The 14,774-nt window shown below is 37.3% G+C and overlaps 1 protein-coding gene across 1 annotated transcript; it reads left to right on the top strand.

The window, feature by feature from the left end:
- The first annotated feature begins 6,544 nt into the window (after nt 1-6,544).
- LOC139962017 (pre-mRNA-splicing factor ISY1 homolog) lies at nt 6,545-14,633 on the top strand. Its single transcript, XM_071961828.1, has 8 exons — nt 6,545-6,703; nt 7,449-7,609; nt 8,542-8,654; nt 9,248-9,365; nt 9,521-9,643; nt 12,255-12,385; nt 12,665-12,757; nt 13,175-14,633. The coding sequence occupies exons 1-8, from the start codon at nt 6,678-6,680 to the stop codon at nt 13,280-13,282; spliced, it is 873 nt and encodes a 290-aa protein (XP_071817929.1). The 5' UTR covers nt 6,545-6,677; the 3' UTR covers nt 13,283-14,633.
- The last annotated feature ends 141 nt before the right edge of the window (nt 14,634-14,774 follow it).

Below are 14,774 nucleotides of genomic sequence, written 5' to 3'. Positions count from 1 at the left end.
ACTATTTTAATAAGTGACGACCACTCATTACCTACAATTATAAATTGGTTAATGGTATTCAGACACCATGAGAAGAAAACATTTGGGCATAACAGAATGAGTGTCCCAAAACAAATTAATAGTGACAGAGCTTGGGTGTTTCTACTAGCTTCGCTGTTCGTATTTAATGGCGAAAACATCGACCGATTCTACGCTAGGGCGTGGAAAATCGTAACCGGCCAAGCTGATCAAGAAGATCTTAACAAGACCATTCCTCACGCATGCACCAGTCACCTAATGAATAACGGTAAAAGAATTGTTAAGAAGCACTTTACGAAGTATTATAGACTAGGCATGTATATGATCAGTATTCTTCTTAATAGTTCGACTTTGCCATATTTTTCATCTGCATTGAAGGACATTATCATTATATTATTATCACCGTTTGTTACAAAGAGTTTGAAATCTGCCATGAACGCCCTCGAAATCAGAATGAAAAATCTAGGCAGAGAATCTGAACAATTTGATATGGAACACAATTTAGAAGAACGACTGGAAAATGAAGACACGTCTTTTCAAAATTCTGAAGAGGAATACATGTCGAGACGAGGGTCACCTTTTACTAGTCATTATAAGTCGATAATTAACGAAGCGGAGAAAATTATTGAATCAGAGGAGACCGGAAAATCCAAAGAAGGACGGGAAAGAAATAGACATAGATCGATTAGCTTCTTCAATCAAATTGTTCATACTTTGCTACCATCATCTCCCTTTTGGTCGGGACTACTGCTCGGAGATCTTACACGACACTGCACTGCAGATACAAATAAACGTCTGAAACATATACAGCCCACAACAGCATCCCGTACAATAGGAATATCAGAAGAACGTATGGGGGTTTTAAAACATAACCAATTGTCGGGTAAGCGATATAACCGCCTGGATGAATTTTTGACTGTCTACACACAAGATATAGTTGGACTCGAGAGGAAATTTCGTGACACTCTCATTCTAAACAGACGACGAACAAAGCCCAAAAATCTAATCACTATAAAGGAAGAGTGGGCAAAGAAAACCCCCAGAAATATCAAGTCACCATTTCAAAGGCCAAGTGAGCAAGGTTTATTCATGGAGACAACCGTAACTCAAAACTTCGTAGCAACCGACGAGACACCAAACATACGACAAAAGACAAACACTGTAGATCGTCAAAAATGGGAAGCAACACCTGTTAATCAGGAACCACTAAAAGCCGTTACCAAGAAATGTGTCATTCCGTCAAAAAATCCTCTGCAATCTATTTCAGGGAGGGTACATACACAAACCAAACCTCCAAACAAACGAAAGTCTACATCAAGGCAATATAAATCTAGAGGTGTTCCTATACGAGATAAGAGAAACATTTTGAAGGTTAATTTCACTAAAATGGAGAACGCCAACAATAACTGCTGGTTCAATTCAACGATGCAATGCTTGGCAAGGTGTGTCCCATTTCAAGATTTCGTAACTACATTGCCCACCAACTTTGAAGACATTCTCTCACTTTTGCAGAGAAGGATTATCAATATATCGAAACACATCATCAATAAAACACCAAATCTTACATCTCAGAAACTTGCTGGTGTTCTCAACCTCTGTAGCCGGTTTGTTGGTTTAAGCTTTAATACACAGTGTGACCCACTAGAATTTATTACAAGAGCAATTGTACCAATGTTCCGAGCATGTGGACATAATCCAATACAGATAACATTAAGAAACAAATTTACATGTCAGACCTGCGACACGCCCATTGTCAGCAGTGATTGTTTGTCAAACGTTTATCTAAATATGGATATATGGGATAAAAATATTACATCTATATCATCACGTCTGAAACGACACTTTGAAGATGAGGTCATTGAAGGAATGATCTGTCATAGTGATCATTGCAACGGCTCCGAGAGATTATTTACCAATTGTAAGAGTGTTATCTCTTTACCGAGATTGTTGGTGGTGGTCCTCACACGGTACGACCAATACGGACAGAATGTGAAAATTTCCCATCCAGTTCCAATCGACGAAGAGCTTAATCTGACATCTGAAAGTACCAAATCTGCGCATTATAGATTACAATCGGTAATTCAGCACGCCGGACATTCAACTGTAGCTGGCCATTTTACAGCAGTGTGCAGATGTGACGATAACTCTTTTATTGTCGTCGACGACACCAGAGGGTATTCATGGAGTAAAGACTTTACAGAAAAAAATGCGTACATTTTGTTTTACTCTAGAGAAACCGAGGAGCAGATCATAGCACCAAATAATCCTTCTGATGATTCCAAACCAGATCACAATGAAGAAAGTTTAACTCAAAGTTCTTCATTTCCAGAAACAAAACTTGAATCAAGCCCTCGAAGCGAACCAACTCATCAGCATCTAACATTTCACAAACCACCGATTTCTTCAGAGGAATCCAGACGTGAACAAGCTTACAAATCAATGAAGTCTGAAATACTTGATAAATTTGGAGAACGTGCGTTATGTACTATAGCTAGAACGAGTAATTGTCATTCCTGTAAAGTTCATGTTGGTTGTATTCAAAAGGTTAAATGTGTATTTACCTTCACAAGTGTAAAGAAATGCTCAAATGAAAATAGGTCCTTAATTGATATGACAAATGAAGTTGATCATTTGTGTAACGAGAATAGGTTGGTAAGTTGCTCTTGCACAAAATCAAATTGTGCAAGTAAAGTTATGTTAACGCCAGAAATAATCCTAGTAGAAAACCAATCAGTCAGGCAGGAGTGTTTTCCGAAGTTATTGGCCCTTATGGAGAGTTCACCGGTAACCCATCAGTTTAGCCGAACTAGATTTTATAAGGCTGTATATCTAATATACTTAGGTGATTGCTATGATACTGAAAGGGTTAACATTTCTAAAAGTAAAGAAATAATTACCAACTCACCTTCGGTTATTGTGTTTAAGAAGTATGGAGATACACCTCTGACATATGATGTTGATTCTGTCCATGTTCAAAGGGTAAAATATTCTCCACTTTTATATTTGGTGTCACAGTGTACTAAGCCTAATTTTACTTTATCGAATTGTTGGCAATCTAATCTGACTCTTGGAACAGATGACTGGATTATTGAGGGTGTTACAGTTACTGCATATATATGATAGACAGAGACTCGTGAACGGTGAATGGTTAACCGATTCAATCATTGAAGCATATATTCGAGGTGTTTTACCGTTAAAATCAAGAAATATTGCATTTTGTTCTAGTCATGTTGGAATCATAATGCGACAGCATTTGGACATCACGCAAGAGGCACTGGTCAGAGAGGCATCGTTAACAGGCCTCAAGAAATGTAATTGGTTCATCGGAGTTGACATGGTATTTATTCCAAACAACTGTCAGGGAATTCATTGGAATATGTTTATTTTGCATCCTAATAAAAAACAAGTTGACGTTCTAGATTCCCTGAACAGCTTTGAAAGACATATGGAAAAGAGGGTAAAAGATTTACTTTTGGTAGCGTCACTGCACTTCTTTTCAGCGTTCAGAAAAGAAATGGATTTTAATGATTGGCAAATTTCATTCGTATCTTGCCCACAACAATCCGACGGGCAAAATTGCGGAGTGTTTCTCTTATATTTTGCTACATGCGTAGCTAATGGAGAGCCAATACAGGCACTTGATGAAGAATCTGTAAATAAATATCGGTGTTTCATTCTGCAGGAACTGTCTGCAAGACGTCTGGGCAAATATAAAGGAATATAATTTATTTTTACTATGAAGACATGGTGATATACGGAAGTAACGAAACAATAATAATTACCACTGGATCACAAGAATTTTATAATCAATATCAACTGAAGTATTGCAGTTTCTATTCTATTAGAGTAACAACAAAATCACTTATTTACAACGTGATTACAAACCATGAGGATTGTTAATAATCTACTAATCTATTAATAATCTTTAAAGTGTTATTTTCTGAAATTTGACAGGTCGTTGACAGTGATTACAAATCAGAGAGGTTACTGTGACTTCATATGCCTAAATAATTTCACGAAATGACATAGGCATGTATTCAGAAATGTATTTAATCTTCTAACGGTCTCATCGGTAGAAACATATGATGACGGCTTACTTTTTATATATTTAGAAGTTGATTTATCTTTAACGGTATAGCTCATAGGGGTAAAGGGTTGTAGCAACGATTATTCACCCCACCCAGGAGCGTGTTCATTATTTGTGCAGAGGCGCCTGAAACCGGCGCGTAGGGAGCCAGGGGCGGGGAACTGAAGTTGTATTGCAATGTTTATACGTTTAGGGTCTAAGGGAAGGAGGTTACTCCTCCGCTTTGAGAATTTATTTATATATCTGACTGCCACAAAGGGCAAAATATGGCGCCCAGAATTATGTTAGAAAAAGTTTCGTAGGAAGATATTGTGACCGGGTGGCTGGACTCTTTTTAGAAATTTCACGTTTTGTGACCATCGTCCGGGGTAGGGTATTAGAGGCAGCAGTGGTGCCATGATTTCCCCGACTGAGGTGGCTAAGGTCCCTGATATATGGGGGGGGGGGGCTAAGGTACCCGACAATTCGGGCTTTTCTGCTCCTCCTCCCCCTTCATATTGTTGGTGATTTAGAAATATTGTAAACGAATACGTTATACAGCATACCATACTTCTATATTTAACCGCCAAACCAGGGTAGTGTTATTGACACATTTTTAAAGCAATCGCTTCATTATCGAAACATTTTGTAATTTATCACAATTTTTCTTACAAAAGACCAGGTTGATTAATAAGTTCATATGTCTTATTATATCTCGTTTTATTTATTTCTTTGTGATTCTGTCGGAAGAAGCTGTAATGGTTAAATCAATTTAAAGAACCCTAATAAAAGAAGCAATATAAAACAGAAAATAAGGTTATATTATTTTCAATAGGAGACTTCATAGGAGACTTCCTTTCCCATTGTATATAAATGAAGATAAAAGAAAGAAACAAATAAAAACTAAAGAGAGGTATATTCATGAAAGTATACTCTACGTTTTTTTACATGGGCGGTCAGGCGCACGTTCATTATTCTTGATGTTATAATCTTTATATATTTCTTTTTCCCATAGACCTAAAATATAACTATTGTTGGCGTGTAACGCTCACACCCTTTTAGATTTCATAGTCTTGCCGACATGTAGGGAAATTTGTCTCTCCAGATAAACCACCACCCCTTCAACAACTTTATACACACGCACACCCCTTCCCCCGAGGCAAAGAGGCCTCTGAAAATTACGTATAATTACCTCGCAGGCCACAGCTTCGGGGTTCTGCCTGCCAATTTTATACGTACCGTTACTATTAAAATTTCTTTGCTTAAAAAATTTCAGAATTTGTGTTTTAATTACACCGCTGACCCCTCTTTCTGGGCCTCTGATGTCCATTAAGACACATTACCCCCGGGATAGCGAAAGAGGGTACAAAAGTTGACGGCCGCTACTTGAAAACCGCTCATTGTATGCCGTTGCAACGATTATTTGTTTGCCAAACAGGCTTCTCAAAATCACATTTAAATTAATTACTCTTAGTCTAATTTCTGGGCCCTCTGGCTCCCGCTACAACATCGTGCCTCCGGGTTAACGGAAGAGGGGTATAGACTAAATAGAGGGTGTCCCCTTCTACTCCAAAAACCCTCATAGGATACCTTGACAATGAAGTATTGTTTGCTAAAAGAGCCTCTAAATATCGAATTTAGTCGACCCGCTGGGCCCACTTATCTGGGCCCTCTGACGCCTACTAAGATCATTTGCTCTCGGGGTAGCGGAAGAAGTGCAGTGGCTGAGGACCCTTCTACTTCGCATGTTATACCTACCTACCTATGTTATACGTACCTTTACTGTTTAGATTTGTTTGCCAAAAAAAGAATATTAAATTCGCATTTAATAACCCCACTTGGACCTTGGGCCCTCTTACGCCCGTTGCGACAATTTTAGCGGAAGAGGGTAGTAAACAGTAATCCTCCTTAAAACTTGAAAGCACCATGTTATCGCGTTACAATGTTTATGGCTTTTTCAAAAAAATTGTCTTTAAATAGCATTTATAAACCCCGATATCCCACATGCCGGGTCTGCTGCGCCCGCCACAACAATACGCCACGGGCAGCTGAAAATGTTCATTAGCCTAGAGAGTGACCCCTCTCTATTCGAAGACACCATGCGTTCCCATGTTATTGCGTTATAATATTGCTTTGCAAAAAGTATATCGAAATCGCATTTAATTACTCAGCTGGGCTCACTCTCTGGGATACCAGAAGAGGGGAAGTTGAAAGTGTCCCCTCTATCCGAATCCTCCCCTTTCCCCCATGTTATCACGTTACAATATTTCTGTTTGTCAAAAAGGGGTCTCAAAATTGCATTCGATAAACCTGCTGAACTGTGGCCTCTACAATTTCAATTCTGGCACTTATAAACTACCGTAGTCTTTTATGATTACATATTGTGCGCTGCTACTGCTTATTGTCCGTTGCTATTGTCCGCTACTATTGGTTGCCACTATTGTCCGCCAGCTTCAACTCGATCGATCGCGAAACGAATGTTACTCAAAACCGTTCCGCGGTAGTTTGAGTTTGAAAGACCATCAACTTATACAAGAATATCGGGATAGACATACTAATATTTTGCTAAAAGTGTATAAAAAAGATCTACATCATGGCAAGAAACTCAGAGAAGGCAATGTAAGATGTTTTACTTATTCAAACTAGGATAGATCGATTGCGTAGTCTCTATTTTTTTTGTAGTTAAAACGAATACCGGTTGCGCGACACATGTGTGCACATGGTAGTTCACACTTCAGTTGGGTAGGCTTAACTGTTTTACTTGGGGGTTAGTAAGATTACCATATTGTATCTGCAGAAAGGAGGAACAAGGGTCTGAGCTGAGGGTTGTCTCTCTGCTTTGTTTGTTGAAGATTGAGGTTGTTAAGAAAAAAGAACATTGTTATTGAAGGGTACCTAGGCTTTATTCATATGGTAATGAAATTGCAGTTATGCCTTGTAAATGTAAGTTATAGTAGTGTAAGTGTAAGATCAGCCAGGTTGAAAGATTGTTACTATAGACAGTCTGTCTATCTGTACTGACTGGAGTAGCTAGATTGGCAACTCACTATAGGGAAAGCGTTTTCTGTGTATTTAGTACAAGTTTACCATAACTAATTCCTGACATTAACATTTTTGTAAATTCATCTGAATGATTACTTAAACAATGGAAGTCAAAGATTTGATAGGCCGATCCTTTCAACTATTACATTACAACTTACAAAAGACAGGTTATTGATTGCTAATTAAAACAACAAGTGACAGTGCGTGAAAATATTGTTAAATAAAGTATTGTAATTTGAGGCAGTGATAAAGGTAAGGTTACATCACAAGAAAAATGACAAAGTATGACTATTAAATGACATAAAACCAATACCTTCCGCAGGACCACTTTGGCACGTTTTCGTGCATCACAGCTGGGAGAAACGGTAGAGAAAGAAAGAAGACCATTTCTGGCTTCAGAAGAGAATAGTCTGAGGAAAGCTGAGAGATGGAGAAGGCAAATCATTGGTGAGGTTTCTAGAAGAGTGTCCCAAATCCAGAATGGTAAGTGTTTTATGATAGTATTATTTGTTTCATTTTCTCTTGTATTTTCTTTTGTGTCAAAAAGAGAAGGAAAAGTGGTCTAACTAACCTGTGAGGGTACATGTTGGAGTTGTAACATTCTCATGTTTTAATGAACATTAATGATTTTCTGAAAACAAAATGGAATACATCTTTGTGATATTACTGTTCTGATGTCATACCAATGGATTTTTTCTTTTCTGTAGCATTGAATGTTGTCAAGAAATCATCTCTGAGAGCAACATCTCTGTGTACTCTTTATTGCAAAGTTGAAGCTAAAGGTTGATTTATTTGTGGCATTCAGTTTGGTGAAATAAAAATACTTGGATGTTTGATCTGACATTACAATCATGTTCTGCACAAAACTACATGATATAATGCAAATTTGTAAAATACATGATGGAACAGCCTTAATGGTCCAGTACAAAGCATAATTATATATGTCTAATTATGAGTATATATCTCACAGAAATGGAAAAGATTATGAAACAGTTCACTATCAAAAAAGTTAAGAAGTATTGATGCCTCATATGTCATGTGGATATAAGTGATATATTTAGAACTGTTGTTAGCTTGTTCCAGCAGATTGGAAATTGGTATATGAAATTTTAGAAAGAATTTGTTTAAAATTGCAAAATATAATATTACAGATAAGTGCAAGAGTCAATAAGATTGAGAGGCACATCTTATACCTTGCGATCCAATCCTGTTTAGTATATTTTTGAAGGCAAGAAAACAGTAACGCAAAGTTAATACACAACATATATTATTTTGTTGGTGTGAAATTGTAATTGTTAAAGGTAAATAACAATCGATCCATGCTTATGCCATAAAACTAACATCTGTGCTAGCTTTATCCAGATTCTCAGAATTAAATGTAAGTAACCTGTCTATCTTTCATCATTGCTATACAGCCGGCCTAGGTGAATTCAAGATCAGAGATTTAAATGACGAAATCAACAAACTCCTACGAGAGAAAGGACATTGGGAGGCAAGGGTTGTTGAGTTAGGAGGACCAGATTATCAGGTATAATTTTCCTTTGTGTTCCTTAATAATTTTCTCCTGTTGTGTTCTTACTATGTTACTGCTATGAACACTTTATTTATATTGATTGAAAGTCAACAATGTAGCTTCCAAAATTTGTCTTGTTAACAATTGCTAAAAAGAGGTAAAGATTAGTAAATTATAAAATTATGTCTCAGTGAACAAACTGATTTGATGGTATTAGTAAAATAATGAATGTTGAAGTTTGAACATGAGAGACCATTTATGTCCTGGCTATGATATCCTGATGATGATTTCAATTGCAAAGGCATAAGAAAACTTTTAAAAGGCTCTAGATTATTGCCCATTTTTAAAAAAAATTGTAACATTTGTTACATGAAAGAATTGTCAGCAATGGACGTTCTTTCAGTTGTACAAATAAATATACTCTCAGTATTGAAACAACCAAGCAGCTTTTCCAAAAATAAAAATTTGAAATGACATGCATTTAAGCAAAAAGAAATGTTCAATTTTGTCTCAGCTAAAAGTTGTCTCCTTTTCAAGGCATGCTCATTTGCCAATGCAATGTTAATACCATTATGTGTGATGCAATCTATTCATTTTTGCTTTTACAGAAAGTTGGACCAAAGATGTTGGACAGTGAAGGCAAGGAGGTTCCGGGGAACAGAGGTTATAAATATTTTGGCGCTGCAAAGGATCTTCCCGGGGTTAGAGAACTGTTTGAACAAGAACGTAAGAATTATGAAGATTTTGGATTCTGAATATATAGTCGTATTTGTAATGTAACGTCTGTGGTGATTTTGTAGTCGTTTGTGTCAGTGTCTAGTCTGGTTTTTGAATCTAATCACTGGTGATAAGTACATTCTTCCTTTTGTCTTTTTGAGCAGCCACACTTCCAGCAAGAAAAACAAGAGCAGAGATGATGAAGCGTATTGATGCAGATTACTATGGTTACAGAGACGAAGATGATGGCGTCTTAGTTCCACTTGAGGTGGATCATGAAAAACAAAGTAAGTATCTTGTTGAGGTGGCAAAAGGGTCCAGGGGGGCAGGGTGGGGAAGGGGGAGATGTGAAAAGTGCAGAAACAAAATGCAAGTAGTTGCTATGAGAACTGTGTAGATGTTAGTGTATCCATGAAGGACTTCAAACTAGAGAACTGTGTAGATGTTAGTGTATCCATGAAGGACTTCAAACTAGAGAACTGTGTAGATGTTAGTGTATCCATGAAGGAGTTAAACTAGAGAACTGTGTAGATGGTAGTGTATCCATGAAGGACTTAAAACTAGAGAACTGTGTAGATGTTAGTGTATCCATGAAGGACTTCAAACTAGAGAACTGTGTAGATGTTAGTGTATCCATGAAGGACTTCAAACTAGAGAACTGTGTAGATGTTAGTGTATCCATGAAGGACTTCAAACTAGAGAACTGTGTAGATGTTAGTGTATCCATGAAGGAGTTAAACTAGAGAACTGTGTAGATGGTAGTGTATCCATGAAGGACTTAAAACTAGAGAACTGTGTAGATGTTAGTGTATCCATGAAGGACTTAAAACTAGAGAACTGTGTAGATGTTAGTGTATCCATGAAGGACTTGAAACTAGAGAACTGTGTAGATGGTAGTGTATCAATGAAGGACTTAAAACTAGAGAACTGTGTAGATGTTAGTGTATCAATAAAGGATGTAAAACTAGAGAACTGTGTAGATGGTAGTGTATCCATGAAGGACTTCAAACTAGAGAACTGTGTAGATGTTAGTGTATCCATGAAGGACTTCAAACTAGAGAACTGTGTAGATGTTAGTGTATCCATGAAGGAGTTAAACTAGAGAACTGTGTAGATGGTAGTGTATCCATGAAGGACTTGAAACTAGAGAACTGTGTAGATGGTAGTGTATCCATGAAGGAACTAGAAACTGGAGAACTGTGTAGATGGTAGTGTATCCATGAAGGACTTAAACTAGAGAACTGTGTAGATGGTAGTGTATCCATGAAGGACTTAAATTAGAGAACTGTGTAGTTGGTAGTGTATCAATAAAGGATGTAAAACTAGAGAACTGTGTAGATGGTAGTGTATCTATGAAGGTCTTCAAACTAGAGAACTGTGTAGATGTTAGTGTATCAATGAAGGACTTAAAACTAGAGAACTGTGTAGATGTTAGTGTATCAATAAAGGATGTAAAACTAGAGAACTGTGTAGATGGTAGTGTATCTATGAAGGTCTTCAAACTAGAGAACTGTGTAGATGGTAGTGTATCAATGAAGGACTTAAAACTAGAGAACTGTGTAGATGTTAGTGTATCTATGAAGGACTTGAAACTAGAGAACTGTGTAGATGTTAGTGTATCAATAAAGGATGTAAAACTAGAGAACTGTGTAGATGTTAGTGTATCAATAAAGGATGTAAAACTAGAGAACTGTGTAGATGGTAGTGTATCCATGAAGGACTTCAAACTAGAGAACTGTGTAGATGTTAGTGTATCCATGAAGGACTTCAAACTAGAGAACTGTGTAGATGTTAGTGTATCCATGAAGGAGTTAAACTAGAGAACTGTGTAGATGGTAGTGTATCCATGAAGGACTTGAAACTAGAGAACTGTGTAGATGGTAGTGTATCCATGAAGGAACTAGAAACTGGAGAACTGTGTAGATGGTAGTGTATCCATGAAGGACTTAAACTAGAGAACTGTGTAGATGGTAGTGTATCCATGAAGGACTTAAATTAGAGAACTGTGTAGTTGGTAGTGTATCAATAAAGGATGTAAAACTAGAGAACTGTGTAGATGGTAGTGTATCTATGAAGGTCTTCAAACTAGAGAACTGTGTAGATGTTAGTGTATCAATGAAGGACTTAAAACTAGAGAACTGTGTAGATGTTAGTGTATCAATAAAGGATGTAAAACTAGAGAACTGTGTAGATGGTAGTGTATCTATGAAGGTCTTCAAACTAGAGAACTGTGTAGATGGTAGTGTATCAATGAAGGACTTAAAACTAGAGAACTGTGTAGATGTTAGTGTATCCATGAAGGACTTGAAACTAGAGAACTGTGTAGATGTTAGTGTATCAATAAAGGATGTAAAACTAGAGAACTGTGTAGATGGTAGTGTATCAATGAAGGACTTGAAACTAGAGAACTGTGTAGATGGTAGTGTATCAATGAAGGACTTAAAACTAGAGAACTGTGTAGATGTTAGTGTACCAATAAAGGATGTAAAACTAGAGAACTGTGTAGATGGTAGTGTATCAATGAAGGACGTAAAACTAGAGAACTGTGTAGATGTTAGTGTATCAATAAAGGATGTAAAACTAGAGAACTGTGTAGATGGTAGTGTATCAATGAAGGACGTAAAACTAGAGAACTGTGTAGATGTTAGTGTATCCATGAAGGACTTGGAGAGCTGTGTAGATGGTAGTGTATCCATGAAGGACTTGAACTAGAGAACTGAGTAGATGTTAGTTTATCCATGAAAGACTTAACACATGACTGAGTAGAAGCATGTAGAATGATCTTGTCCAGTTTTCAGTGTATAAACCCATGACTGAATAGTAGCATGTAGAATGATCTCGTCCAGTTTTCAGTGTATGATTCAATATAAAGCTACGTCTCATTGATTTTCCTCCCAGTCATAGCCGATGCTGTAGGGGATTGGAGGAGCAAGAAAGAGGCAGGACTGTTATCAGATGATGTTTCCTCCACATCACAGGAGAAGAGAGATGAGGAAGAAGACATTTATGCTGTTGCCCCAGATTCTGGGGTAAGTAGCAGTAATTCTCTGATAATAAAATGTCTTGCAGACATGACAACATCTGGCTGTCAAGGTCTAAATTGTCTTCTATTTTGCCAGTGTACTGTTTATTCATATGTTGAACTTTTCTTTCTGTAGCACATCAGCCTTAGACGAATTGCAATGATATATTTCTTATATATATTATATCATATGAAAGTTGCCATTAGTTGTGTTAAGTTAAATTAAGACACCAGTTTCTATATCTTTACTTCTATATCTTTTACTTTTCCGTTGACTTCCACTTAGTCTGAGGAAGAAGACGAGGATAGTGATGCAATGGACACAACAGAGGGCCAGGAGAGATACGTCGCTCATGTACCAGTCCCGTCTCAGAAGGAGGTAAAGGAATCAAACTTGATTTGGAATTAAATATTTATTTTCATATCAAGGATTTTGTATTGCTCCCGAGACGGTTGTTCGTTTGCTTGTTTAAAGTTATCGTCTTGTGTCTTGGAAACCCTTGAACAGATCAGATGGTTATCAATTAGTGGTTCTATGGGGTTTCTGTTTTGCAAAAAAAAGTAAATTTCTTACTCATAGTCCATCAACGAAGGATGGGTGGCAGCACAGGAAGTGAGGAAGATAGGGGGGAAGAGTTGTTCATGGCTGCTGAAATGCACCCATGGTTTACAGTGTGTGACCTTATTGTGTGTTCAGTAATTACTTGCCCTTTCTACTTCTATACAAAATCTTGGAGAAAAGTAGCAATTTGTTTCTTTGTACCATCATGCATTATCTATACACTTTGCTCTGCAGGTCGAAGAAGCTCTCTTGAGGAGAAAGAAGATGGAATTATTTGAGAAGTATGCTAGTGAAAGTCTGATGAAACAGGGCAAAGAAGCAAAAGCTCTTATGGGGCTGTGACCACACTGTACAAGGGATCTGAGGTCAAACTAGACCAGACTTTGCAGGTGTGTTTCCAAGGTCAGCTGGTCTGAGCAGAGTCCTTCTGGAAACAAATCTGTACAGAATCTGTTTGATGATTTTCTAAGGATAAGTGGTGGGAAAATTTGTGATTGTTACTAGTGGGGTGCATTGAACTTTTGTATCAAGGCATATTACTTGGTTTGCTGAAGAAATCATTAAGTGACCAATACCCAAATGCTAGGGTAAATAATCACAGGGAGTCATGAAGACCTTTTCAAACTTTGGAACAAAGTGTTAAGAGACTTGTTGAAGAAGCTGTATGCCCTAAGGAAGATCATGTGATGGTTCAACTGATGGTTCACTATGCACCATTAGATGCTGTGCAATTTTATGGTGCCAATAGCTTTGACGGGGAGTTTTCAAATAATTCTCTACGAGGACCGGAGAAAATTATAAGTTGTAGCAAAGAGCCAGGCAGAATAAAAAATGTCACCTTATGTTGGGTATTTTGATGGGCTGGATTCAAATCTGCCAGATTTGGCCTGTGGGCTGCCTATTGAGAACGACTATCTACAGGGTAGTTCAAGGTATGAGTTTAGGGAATTCAGTGGATAACATGTATATATATATATATGTAGTACCATGCAACTAACACAAGCACAGTGGTCTTGAAACCTGGTTGCCAATAATGTAATTAGAGCCCTTGCACCTTCTTGATGCAGTCACCTGATCATACCGTACCACAATATATTTACATTCCATCACACAGTTGTCCTACTTCCAAAAATAACGTAATCATTTCAATTTTACGTGAAAAAGAAAGCAGTTAGTCCAGTAATGTCAACAAAGATTACTGTGCAATGCATTCTGGGAGCTGGACATTTGCCTTGCTTTTTGCAAGCTCTGTATTATTCACTTTTAGAAACCCAGACTTTGATTACAACTTAAAGACAACATATCCAAATGTTTGATTACATATGACATGCTAATACCAACAGGTTATTCTGAAAACCATTATAATTACTGGCCAATCAATATGAAAGACACAGCAAATAATTAATCATGTAGGGTCTATGTTGTTAACATATACAGTGATAACATTCATGGCATAGGATGATGGCCTTTGTAGTAGTTTCTTTGTGCAGTGTGATAACCTTCATCATAAAGTGCGATGCCCTTTATGTAGGGTAAAGTAGGGTTTTGACTTTCATGGAGTGGGATTCCTTTCACCCTGTAGGGTGAAAGGTTTCTTTCTTTAGAATAGAGAATAACTGAATTCAGAAGTGTACCATAGTGTAATATATATTATTTGTATTTTGCATAATAAATACATAAAAGCAAGCATAAATGTGTCAGTTTGTTATATTCATTGAATAGAACCAACTCTTGACCATCATTTCACGCTTCAGGGAATAGTCATGTTTTGACAACCCTTTCCTCTCCTCTTGTCAACATAAAAGAACAAACAAAAACAACAACAAAAACAACA

This window comes from Apostichopus japonicus, chromosome 20 (assembly GCF_037975245.1).
Source record: "Apostichopus japonicus isolate 1M-3 chromosome 20, ASM3797524v1, whole genome shotgun sequence".
In the NCBI taxonomy this organism is placed as follows: domain Eukaryota; kingdom Metazoa; phylum Echinodermata; class Holothuroidea; order Aspidochirotida; family Stichopodidae; genus Apostichopus; species Apostichopus japonicus.
The sequence above is the reverse complement of the archived record's forward strand: the minus strand, read 5'-3'. Positions and strand labels throughout refer to the sequence as shown.